The sequence below is a fragment of the Drosophila albomicans genome, chromosome 3, assembly GCF_009650485.2.
Source record: "Drosophila albomicans strain 15112-1751.03 chromosome 3, ASM965048v2, whole genome shotgun sequence".
Classification (NCBI taxonomy): Eukaryota; Metazoa; Arthropoda; class Insecta; order Diptera; family Drosophilidae; genus Drosophila; species Drosophila albomicans.
This window is the reverse complement of record NC_047629.2, coordinates 8,150,183-8,162,628: the sequence shown is the minus strand read 5'-3', so window position 1 is coordinate 8,162,628 and position 12,446 is coordinate 8,150,183. Positions and strand designations below refer to the sequence as shown.

The following is a 12,446-nucleotide window of genomic DNA, read 5'->3' as shown; positions in this document are numbered from 1 at the left end:
TCATACCATCACACCACACAGTCGCAGTGTCCTGCGTCCTACTCCGCCTGCGTGGCCATGCCTTTGCTTCCTTCCGCAGTGCAGTTGTCGCCAGTTGTCGTTGGTGGTTGTTCCTTCCCCCTTTTGCACGTGGATTTCTATGCGTCGTGTCTGTCTGTCCAAAAGGTGATCGTGAGAAACTTTTTTTCTCACATTCGACTTTGGGTTTAATTTTAGCCTCTGTGTCGGAATCATTATGCTTATGAATTGATATCAGCCGAACAGTTGTTGTTGCTTTTACTGCTCACGAGATTTGACTGTACTTCTGAAAAAAATACGAAGGGAATTTTATAGAATTCTTGAGAAATATGCCCTAAGGATATGGGATTAACAAATCTATAACTACAATAATATAGAGAACGAATTTCACAACAATATCTCGCTCGATTTAACTGTTTTCCTAATTATTTAACTTTACGATTTATATATTCACCATATACTGTACAAAAAATTTGTAATTAAAATTAAAATAATTATTATATTTTTTTTATTTCAAGTATAATTACTTCTAAATTCAACCCTTTTCATATACTTTGCATTATGTGAACTACTCAAAAACTTAATAAAAAGATGAATTTACATTTATTTTACATTTAATTCTCCTCAAAAATTGTATTACACATAGTCAAGTCATGATACGCTGCAACTGTAAACCGAAACTACATCAAATTCATTGAGTTCTGTGATCCCCAGGATGATGCAGTGCTGACCGCAAATCCTTTAGATAAACTCAACTTCGTTGTCTTTAATCCCCCATCTAGGCGTTGCCGTCAACCCTTCAACACATTGTTGATCTGGCCCAGCAGCTGTCTTGCATCAGGCACGCTTCATCCAAATCCATTTGTTGTGTGTCTTAGGCGCGCAACTTCTTTGATTATGTAAGACGCTGTAGCAGCCATGGGCTACAATTAAGGCGCATAAAAACCCCGCACGTCCCCTAAAGTCAGTTGATGTCTTAGCGCCGTTTTTCTATCCCAATTCAGAATGCAATCCCAAGCCATTGTTATCTCAGCCAAACAGCAGCGGCAGCTGTGCCAACTTTTGGCACATGCCATCAGAAGGCAAAGAGGACGCATCGTTGACATTTTGTTAGAGAGCAGCTGACCAATAGACGTTACATATCCAAGACGCTCAATTGATCTTGCAGTATTGTGACCTAAGATCAGTAAATTATTAACGATGATGAACGTATCTTTTGAACCGAAAACGAAAGTGCAAGAAGATGTATAATAAATTTGTTTACATAAATATTATATATAATAAACAATTTTATTTTTAAAATTTAAATGTAAGTTGTGTACTATTTAGGTTGTTATATTGAAGTAAAGATACTTTTTTAATATAAAATATTATATACAATTGTATTTTTTTTTCGAAAATTTACAGTATTGTGGAGAAACAAGGGAGAAATTAATTTCAATTTTATAATTTTTTTTGTAAAATACTACTAAAGTAATAATACTTCGCCTAATATATCTAATACTCTTTTGTTTTTGCTGTACTGGTTCAATACTTAATAAAAAAATGAAATTATGAAGAAAATTCATTTAATTGATGTTCTAAATAATTACAGAAAAATATAGAAATTTTTAATATTTAAAGTTATTATCTTCGCTTACCCAGCATCGAAATATTAAGTTCTCATGGGAATTTTTAATCGATATGTAAACGATTCCCAGCTAAGTGGAGTCAACGTATTATTTTTTCGTTTCAGAACTCCTCTTTGTGTCCACATCTGTCATAAAAGTTTCCAGTTATTAGCCCAACTACCGCTGGCCATTTATCAAATTCATAAAAATAAAATAGAGAGCTGCTGCAGGAACTCGACGCCTGTCATGACTTCTAATGCCACCCGACGCACACTTCACTCAAGTTTCTCCCCACGAAATAGAGAAGTCACCTTAGGCGACGGCGCACCCCAAAACAGAGCGCCATAAAAATCAACAAAAAATTCATTTAAATCAACATATATCTTGTGCTAAGCATGGCGGTCTCACAGTTTCCCAAGTCTTTGCAGTTGCTTCACACATTTGCTACTGTTTCATATTTTTCATGCTCATTATGCAGTTTCCATATTTTTGTTTTGGGGTGTGAGTATAGGTGTATAGGTATATAGGTGTGTGGGTGTGGTTGGGGGTGTAGCACACCCCATAATAACTGCACCGTGCGCAGTAGTTCCCACAGTAGAAGTGGGCTAAAAATAATATTGAACTGCAGCATCTAACCGCAGGCACTAATTTGAGGTTGCAAAAGGTCTCACATATGCTACCTTGCTGTAGGATTGATTAAGAAAAAGAGGGAGAGAATATAAAAAAAGGGAAGCAATCGTCCGATACAATAAAAATTAAAGTGTTTTAATGTGTAAATCGTGCGTTGGGGCATAAAAAAAAACACGAGAGAGACGAAAAGCGAAAACTGAAACGCAACTAAAAATAAGGCGCAAGGAAGCCCCTGCAGAGATACTTTCAAGCAACCAACACATGCGTACTCATGTGGCACAGAAGACGGCTACCGATCAACGATCACCGATCGTGCCACACTAAACGGCATTTACCTTGATCCCGAGATCGAACCCAAAAACCGTATGAAGAGAAGCCAAAGCAAACTCGCACTGGGGCTGATATTGAACTTTGATTTTTGTATGAGTATTCTTTGTTGTCTTGTTGTCTGGTTTGTTTCATACACTGAGCTTTTGTTATAGAATTTCATTCGCTGTCTTAAGTTTTTCATTATTTTCTCAAGAAGCGACTCAAGCGACGGCGACGGCGGCGACGTTGACTGTGTGACCGGTCCGAACGTCACGTTTCGGCCAGACGAAATGATCCACATTCGCAAATGCGAGTACGAGTGCAAGTCTGAGAATGAGAATGAGTATGAGTATGAATATCAGTTCGAGTGCCACTGCCGCCCATATGTGTGATGAGTCTGCGTCGCAGTCATATCTCTTCGCTCTTCGCTGCTTCGTTTTTTTTTTTGTGCCAGCTCATGATTTTTATAGTATAGTTTTCTCGTGGGAAAAGGTTTGCCAAATTTGCAGCTAAATGCAGCTTATTAACAGCGGCCTAACAGATCCATTAGCAGCACAGGGAAGACTGATTACTGATCTGTTCGGGGGTTAACCACAAAATTGCAAACGGACCAAACATTTACATATCGCCGCCATATGTGCGCACATAACGTATTATTATACAATTTACTATTTACTAGACGTGCATATGTACAGAATATTGTAATCACAGGCAAATGGAACGCTTATTCAATTTATGAAAGTGTCGCCCTATTTATGAGCCTAGAGCGCTCGAGGGATTTATACTCAACAGACGGACAGATTTTGACTAGCTCGCCAGATGAGCGATGAGGTGATGCGACTACGAGTGCTTTGCACAACCAGAGTTGCCAAGGCGGCGCAATAATTTTATGAGTGCCGTAAATCTGGCTAACCGAAGCAGCTGTCAGCTGGCGCAAGACCCAACATCGGGTTATTGACAATTTTGCAATGTCGCCCTTTAATCCTGCCAACATTGTAAAGTAATAAATTTTTTAAGCCCCTACGGTTTTGGGGTGTTGCAAGAAATCCATGCAGACGCATGCACGCATGCTCATTCGCAGGTAAGCTTCGCCTAATGATTGACCCGTGACCAGGCAGAGATTTGCAACCCCCTGAAATGCTACTTCAGGCCATTTCTTAAAGGGGGTTGCTTTCTAACTACACGTCTAAAGACAGCTGGCCGTCTTGCCTGCTTTGGCACAAGACAACCCCGAGTATTCTGAAGAAAATTTTAATGAATTGCACCCAATGATCAGCATTGATTAAGTTTCCAGTTGTTAGGGATGCTTGCCATGAAATGCAATTTTCAAGCGAATCATTTGGATTTTGAGCATATTTTTGGATTTTTCTCATTTCAGAAGAAATTCTATACTAATGTTTATAATAATACTTTTATAATTCTAGTAATACATTATAACGGAACGATTTTTCGATCGAAAAATGAATATTTCAATATTATAGTATTTCAAATGACAAATACTTCCATTATAATTTCCAAAATAATTTAGATTTCTAGCTAAAAATAATTGAATTGAATTAACCCATTTGCTAGAAATATCTTACTGGATTTATTTGCATTCACGCATCTAAATAAACTTTTGCATAACACTCATAAGATCAGGGTCTCTTTTTGTATGGGATCGAACTTGATTCGCTGTATGCAAATTCTTACGCTCCGACAACTCTGTTGACTCACCTTAGCTCAATTGTACAACTCACTCGCTCTTTGAGCTCAAACGTTTGAGTGCAAGTTGCCTGCGTTGGAATTTCAGATGTTCTCCTTGCGCATAACCACCCCAAATGCGCAGCAGAGCAAACGCTCGCTCTCACGGCTACCTGCGCCTGCGTCGTCGTCTTCTGTCGCTGTCGCTGCCGCTGCTGATGTTGCTGCTGCTTCTTCTGCTGCTGCTCAGGTAAACGAGTCGAGTCGGACTCGTTTTGGCTTCGTCGCGTATCGTTTTTAGTCAGCGCGCTCGCATCGACGAGGATCAGTATCCTTTTGGCGTTCTGTGTGCGCGGTTGTCTGCCGCTCGTCCTGAAACGAAATCAAACAAACTCTCAAATGAAATAACACAAATCGCGTAGAATTTGTTAAGTTTTTATTTTATGTTTGGACATTTTGCAAAGAAAAAGTACGTGCAATAATTGTTATATCGTACTACAACCAAAGTTTACGTGTTGTGAATAAATCAGTGTTGTGTGTTAAACAAAATTTCAAGTTTCGACGATCGATTGGATTAAAATACCACTTCTAACTACTCTATTTGGATTATTAAACAAAACAAACAAACTAAAATGGATTACAAACACGATATGAATTCGGATGATGATTTCGACTGCTCCAATGGCTATAGCGACGGCTATAGCAGCAATGGACGTCACTCTAATCCCAATGGGATGTCCAAAGCCGAGCTCCGAAAGGTGAGTTGCGGTTGATAAGAAATCGGGAAATATTTGCTTAAAAATATTTCACAAAAATGTGAATTTCATTTCGTCATATTTTGAAATACACAAGCAAATTAAAATTTGTGAAACGGAATACCCAAACTCTATTCAATTTATTAAATCTGTGCTATATGATTTAAATGAAATTGAATAAATATAAAAATATATGTAAATATGTAAATTAATTTATAAACATTTTTTTACAGACCAACAAACCTATTATGGAAAAACGCCGACGTGCTCGTATTAATCACTGTCTAAATGAACTGAAATCTCTGATTCTAGAAGCTATGAAAAAAGACGTAAGTATCCTTTAGTACCACAGAAAAGTGAAAGAAACATCACAAAAGACAACAGAACTAAACCAGAAACCAAAAAGCCGCCAATTGATTTAGAAACTAGTCGCAGGATCAGTTCATTTTCCTTGTAAATGGTGTCGCAACACACATAAATTTCATAAGGGCAACAGAAATTCAGGCACTTGAAAGGCGGCAAAAGTACAAAAGGATACAAGACTCCTACAACAGACAAACGAACAAACATAAAAAAAAGAGAATCAAGTCAACGGTTTAATTGAGTATTAAATTTTATTGATGATCATTACAAGAGAGCGCCGACGCCGTCGGTGACGATGACGATAGCGAAGCGATGGCGAGTCAGTCAGACCAAAAGTGTTAACAAGTCGAAAAATTACGCAGAAATCTCAGACAGCGAGACAGTAAACCTGTTTCCACAGGAGCCAACAGTGGGATCCTGCTGTGAGAAAACATAAAAAGAATAAAAAAAAAAACAAAAAAAAAAAATATTGAGATAGAAGTTAAGCGAAGACGCCGACGCCGACGCCAGTGTAGCAGAAATTCTGCAGGCAACGACCAAAAATCAAATAAGAAAGACATTGAAGAAAAAGCAAAAGTAAACAAAAGATGCAGACACGAGAAGAAGAAGAGCAGCAGCAGTGGCCGAAGAGAGCGAAAGGACGGTGTGCAGGGCAAAGCGAAGCGGGCGACCTGCGTGGGAAACTTTTGCAAAGTATGCAGCAGCGAAGCACACGCAGAATAAGTGCCAAACGGATTGTCTGTCTCTCTCAGTCTGACGCTTCCTCGCTGTCGCTATCACCTTCTTAGCTGGCTGCTTGCGACTGAGAGCTGAGAGCTTAGTGACCGCGCGGTTGTGGGGCGTGTGATATTTGCTGGACTCAAGTGAAGAAGATGAAAACAGAAACAGAACAGAGGCAGATTACAAATAGTTGGACATATGAGGCAAGAAACGTGCTCGGGCGTCTGCATCATTCACTTTTATCTACCCTTTAAATGCAATCCTATACGAAATGGGGTATATTAAGCAGGAATTGTTCCGTCGATCTAAATTGGGTTACCTTACATGCCATGCAGGGTATACCACAGTTCATCATTCACTCTTTAGTCTTACGTGCTTCACTTGTTTCCCATGCATTGAACTTGTTGTAGGGCCTTGTTACTGGCCCTGTGACTGTGACTCCCAAGCCTGGTCACTGCACGAAAACAATTAGCCAGGCGGCTTCTGGTTTAGTTCTCTGAGAGTTTCAAGTAGTTAAACCAACCAAAAACGACACCCAACAACTCAGCAGCTCATCATTATCTGTTTGTTCTTCTACCATTTTAGCCGGCGCGACATACCAAACTGGAAAAGGCCGACATACTCGAGATGACGGTGAAGCATTTGCAGTCCGTGCAGCGCCAACAGCTCAACATGGCCATCCAAAGTGATCCGACGGTGGTGCACAAGTTCAAGACTGGCTTCGTAGAATGCGCCGAGGAGGTGAATCGCTATGTCAGCCAGATGGAGGGTGTCGATTCGGGTGTTCGTCAACGTCTCAGTGCCCATCTCAACAACTGTGCCAACAGTCTCGAGCAGATTGGTTCGATGAGCAACTTCAACAACGGCTATCGCGGCCAATTGCCCCAGGCCATGTTCCCTGGCTCCGCTGCACCCCTCTTTCCCCCACTGCCACAGGACCAGAACAACAACAATCACAGCAACAACAATAGTCGGGAGACTGCGCCAGCCATACAGATGGGAGGACTTCAGTTAATCCCCTCACGTTTGCCGTCGGGCGAGTTTGCTTTGATCATGCCCAACTCGAGCACAACAACGGCGCCTGCTCCGGCACCATTTGTCTGGCCGGGATCGGGAATGAATGCAGCCAGTGCAGCGTTGGCCAGCATTGCGAATCCCACACATCTCAGCGACTACACTCAAAGCTTCAGACTGAGTGCTTTCAATAAGCCCACAGCAACCGCTCAGACACAACTCCACGCTGGCGGAGCATCAGCCACTGCAGTGACAAAGAACACCACCAGCAGCCCACCACTGAGTCCCATCTCCTCCGTCTCCAGCCAGAGTCAGGGTGATGAGTCACGTGCTGCCTCGCCGGCAAATGCCGTCCAGGCGGAGCTGTTGCTGGCCAAGCAGCACAGCTTTGCGGGCGTCTTTTCCACGCCACCTCCGACCAGCGCTGAGACATCGTTCAACACCAGCGGCTCACTAAATCTGAGTGGAGGCAGTCACGACAGCAGCGCCTCTGCCCACCACACATCCCACTCATTGATGGCGCATCTGCAGCAGCAGCAAGTGAGCTCCACCAGCGGCCAGGAGAGTTCCGCCCTTAAGCGGGAGCGGGAACGTGAGGCTGACCTGGAGCAGGAGCATGGAGGAGATTCTAGCGATTGTTCGTTGTTGGATGAACCATCGTCTAAGAAGTTTTTGGCCGCCGCCATTGAGAAATCCAGCTCCGCCTGGCGTCCGTGGTGAATCACGAATCTTTACTCTCTAATGACAAAACATGTTCTATGTGTTAAGTTTATTCCCTCTTTTTAAACGTTAATTCAATTGTTAATTTATATTATTATTATGATTGTCATTTAAAGTTTTCTCTCTCGCTTTCTTCAATTTTAAGTTCAGCTGTGATTATTTATGTGTGTATATTTTGTGTAATTTTTTGTATAATTTGTATTAATTTTATAAGCAATTATTCATTACTTAATATTAATATTATTATGTATTTTAGTCACCTACCGTATTTGACATTATTTTCATATTACAAGACGACAAGCATTTTTAACTAAGTTATGTAGATTTTATGCTTAAGTTGAGTGTTTCATGGTTCATGTTTCATGTTTAATATTATATTTTATCATATTATTAAATTTGATTGATTAATTCGAGTGAAACAGTAATAAAAATCGCTTTCAAACAAGCAAAAGTTATCTTTTTGAGTTCTATTTGGGGAATGCAATGGGAGTTTTTTGGATAAACATTATTTAGATGAAAATAAAGGCTGGACAATTGTATATTCACAATGTAGAGACAAGATCGAGTGAAATTCTTATAACTTTTAAATTGAAAAGGACAAAATCTTACATTTTATGTTTTTGAAAACCTTAACATAAAATCTGTAATTGCTTCTAAGTGAGATATTTACTTCATTCGCCCAATTATTCCCTAATTTGGAGAAAGTAATTGAAATTTCGTAAGTCAACATCACAACTGTATCTTAATTCGATTATTAAATTATATAAATATTGGGCTATAAAATATATAAAAATATGGAAAAGAATTTCACATTTTTATTAAGAACATTAAAAAAAGCAAAAATAACAAATTGCACTTGTAAATAGTATACTATCATTTTTATGTTAGCACCTAGTGAAAAGATCAAGTGTCAATTTCACTCATCAAAACTTGACCCAAAGAGCTTGAACCGCGAAAACGGAAGCTGATAATACAACTAAAGTATTATACGGAAGTGACCTTGCTGTAGTTAATATGTACACATACGAATATGTGCGATCGTTTTTTGCAACAATTTACTGAATTGATAACCCAATTACAGCTGTCCGCCTCACTATATAAGCAGTCGCTTTTCGATTTGCCGGCATCATTTCAGAGCTCGCACAAAAGTTATTGCAACTGAGCACGCAGTGATCTTCGCTGAAGAACCGGCTGGACAGGCGTGCCTCGATCAACGATAAAGTTTTACATAAAAGCGATACGAAGCATCTTAACATGGAGATCAAATTGATACTGAGTCAATTGCTGTTGATTTCACTGGTGCTTCTACCTCCTATCGATGCTGCCGATCAATTGGTAGAGTACCAGGGTTCGCCTAAGCTCTCTGGACCCGCCAAGATGATCCATGATCCACAGGACACAATGCTGAATGCATTGGATGCAGCCATGCAAAAGATCTCCACAATTTACATGCAAGCCGTTATATCGGGAACACACAGTCCTGAGTTGGAGATCTCGTTGAGGGGACTGGAAATGGAGCTGTTCGATTTGCTCGATGAACTCTACAAGCAACACCGACTGAAGGACTACATGAACTATGAGGCGGAAGTGACGCGACAAATGATCATCTACAATATGCTGAAGCGATTGTTTGGCTATGCGCAGGATAATGAGAAACCAGTGTAGATGAATAAAGATCAATAAATTGATTTGCATCCTTTGCGAGATTCTCTCTCAATTTAACTCACTTCCGTAATCACTTCCGCAGCCATAGCCACAGGCACAGGCGCAGACGAGGTCCTGCGGCTGCCTTGCGTGTGGCTGTCGAACGTCACAACCCAACTTCACCTTAGGAGACGCAGACGCCCTCGGCTCTCGCTCTTGCAACTTCCCACACTCAATCATATCGCGGCTGCTGTTGTTACCCGATCCACTGTGAGAAACAGAACAGAATTATCATAATTTTCATTTCCTTTTAGCGCTATTATCCTTTGGCAGCAGCAGCATCAGTGGTGGAGTCCAAATACCAAATACCGTTGCACTTGTTCATCGTGTGTTCCCACACACTCTCGAGATCCTTTATCTTTGCTCGCTTCGTTGTTTGCTTTGTGGTTGTTGGTGGTTCACAGGTCCTGCGACTGTTTGCATTGCACTTGTTCCTTCCCTGGATCCTTTTTCATTTCTCATTTTCTTTACCTTTGTCTCTATGTCTCTCTCTCTCTCTCTCTCTCTTTGTGTCTCACTGTTTGCTGTGATTTGATGCTGCCCCCGCCTATCCGCATGTCGGCGTCTTGGGATCTCACTGAGCGTATGTATGTATGTGTGTGAAATTCCTATGCACTTCGCTACGGTTTATCACTTTTGTTTTTACTTTTGCTTTCGCTTTCCTTTACATACGTTCCTTTTATGTGTGTGTCTGCATGGGAATGGGAATCTTTTTTGTTTCTTGTTTGCATTGAAATTCGTTTGGCATAATTAATAGCCCGATTCTGGCCCCCAAGTGGGCTGCTATACGAAATCCAGTTGTTGTCGAATGCGCAGTTTCAGCAAACTGGTTACTTGCCCAAAATAAAATTGTATAAAATAATGAGAACTATTGTTGGTAAGCTTGCAGAATTACTGGTTTCAGTTGCGCATTAAAAGCACAATGCGCCGCACAGGATACTCAAGTTTTCAGAGGTCCTTATTTGATATTAAACTTGTTTGTATGAATGCGATCTTTCGAGAATCGCTGAAGGCTTTAACTTATGTTATTCAGATAATTTCTTCTTTTGAGACTTCACATTATAAATTCATTCACATATTTATTCACATATTATGTCGTCGTTAATATGTATATTTTGTATTAAATTTATTTCAAGTGAATTTTGCTATAGAGTATTACTAATTTGAAATCCTATTGTAATTTATTTCAATTGCGTTTAATATACCTGATTATGAATAGATAACTGTAGCTGTACTCCTGACGTTCGTGATTTATGCTTAGATGAAAACTGTTTATTAACTTATACTAAAATTAAAAATTTCCATATGCAATTTACAAAGCTGAAACTTAGCTTACTAAATCATTATTTAATGTTTTTAAATTTTCTTTAGCAACTCTCTGCTAAAGTTTTCTACAGACAACCATTTACTGCAGCGGTACTCTCATGGAGGTAAAAATGTAATGAAATGTAATGTTGACCGATGGGAAGATAATTCGTACTAGTTCGTCGCTCTTTGTTATTATCTTAGTACTGCTTGGCAAAAATTAATTAAAGTAATTTTCAAATATTAAAAATAGTCGACAACGGGAAGGTATAAAATTAGCTTATATTAAAATTATTATACAAAATTGTAAAAGATTTTGTGGACTTCCTAATCAATTATAATACAGATTCTCACTGTCCTCGATAACATTGAAGTTTAAAGCATGAAGTCAAAGATAAGGACTCTGAGAAGTAATACATCGCTCAAAATATGGCGCTTAAACCCATCTGAAGTGTTCTTAAAAAAGTGAAGTGAACTTAAAAAATATATTGCTGTCCAGTCTGTCTTTAAAAAAACAGGTCGCAAGAGGTCTTAAAGAAATATATTTCTGTCCTGATAGAAATAATAAATACGTAATTCAAAATATATAAGAAATTGTAAATAAACCTAATTTAAAATTGCTAAATGGATTCGAATTTGATATAAGAATTTAGTCTCTTCAGGTTGGATATTTTACATTTAAACTCGAAACTGTTCGGCTTACTTTCTTGATCCTGTTGCCATTGTTTGCCGATTCTAAACTATTTAATTGTCATTAAATTAACTTGGAAGACTTTGTTACAACTGATTTTCCCACAGCTAAGTCCCAGCCTTCTTGGAGTTATAATAGAGATATCCTTGCAAACAAACAAACAACAAAGTCATGCCGTGTTTAGCTGGAATTCTCCCACACACACACTTTGAATACGTACGATTCAAACTATGCCCAAATGCGATCCTTTTTTTGGCAGAGCAAAGGATAACATATAATGAAATGAAATCTACCCGAAGCAGCTACCTGTGGCTGGCCAAATTCAAATCGCTTGCATTTTTCACACGACCCAATGATGGGCTCGACTCTGAATGGTCCCTGATAGTTGTCTGTAGACCCGAGTGTGGCCAACAAGTGCATGAGGAATGTATACGAATATTCAGTAGGTTCGTATCAATAACTCAGAGTAAATATGCGTGAGACAGCGGCAAGAATGCAGCTTTGCGCAATAACCAAATGCAAGAAATCAGTTCATAGATGGATGATAAAATATTCCCAGGCTAAAGGCTCCATCGAATCGAGAAAGAGTCCTTCAGGTAGACGCCCCTCAAAGTGTAAACGGAAGTGCCCACGCGTCGCACACTTGAGCTATGCAACCAGGGAAAAAGGGAAATCAACAAATTCAATTTTGAGTGCACACAAATTTTTGGTATCGTGCATATCATTTTTTTATGCCACATAATAGGAAACAAATTGCTGTCGATTTTCCAGGTTCGTTTCCCCTTTTCACGCAGCCGTCTAGAAAGTGGTAAAGGTTGAGCATAGAAAATCGAAAGTTACTTCCGTTTCGTGCTGAGATTTTTTCCTCCTAGACAAACGACGGCGTTTCTTATATTACGCCATATGGCAACATTTGGAGCCGTT

At 39.7% G+C, this 12,446-nt stretch overlaps 2 protein-coding genes across 2 annotated transcripts; both read left to right on the top strand.

Annotated features, from left to right (window-relative positions):
• Nucleotides 1-4,577: 4,577 nt before the first annotated feature.
• Nucleotides 4,578-7,824, top strand: LOC117568726 (protein deadpan). The gene is made up of 3 exons (XM_034249544.2): nucleotides 4,578-5,008; nucleotides 5,239-5,334; nucleotides 6,674-7,824. Exons 1-3 carry the CDS (start codon nucleotides 4,883-4,885, stop codon nucleotides 7,820-7,822), a joined length of 1,371 nt encoding a protein of 456 aa, XP_034105435.1. The 5' UTR covers nucleotides 4,578-4,882; the 3' UTR covers nucleotides 7,823-7,824.
• Nucleotides 7,825-8,969: 1,145 nt separating this feature from the next.
• Nucleotides 8,970-9,487, top strand: LOC117569819 (uncharacterized). Its single transcript, XM_034251141.2, has one exon. The coding sequence runs from the start codon at nucleotides 9,077-9,079 to the stop codon at nucleotides 9,485-9,487; it is 411 nt and encodes a 136-aa protein (XP_034107032.1). The 5' UTR covers nucleotides 8,970-9,076.
• The last annotated feature ends 2,959 nt before the right edge of the window (nucleotides 9,488-12,446 follow it).

Bases quoted from the DNA above. Each gene is read 5' to 3' on its own strand.
- LOC117568726 (XM_034249544.2), top strand. From the start codon at position 4,883: ATGGATTACAAACACGATATGAATTCGGATGATGATTTCGACTGCTCC. The intron at 5,009-5,238 runs GTGAGTTGCGGT...ATTTTTTTACAG, and splicing joins CCAAAGCCGAGCTCCGAAAG to ACCAACAAACCTATTATGGA. The intron at 5,335-6,673 runs GTAAGTATCCTT...CTACCATTTTAG, and splicing joins TAGAAGCTATGAAAAAAGAC to CCGGCGCGACATACCAAACT.
- LOC117569819 (XM_034251141.2), top strand. From the start codon at position 9,077: ATGGAGATCAAATTGATACTGAGTCAATTGCTGTTGATTTCACTGGTG.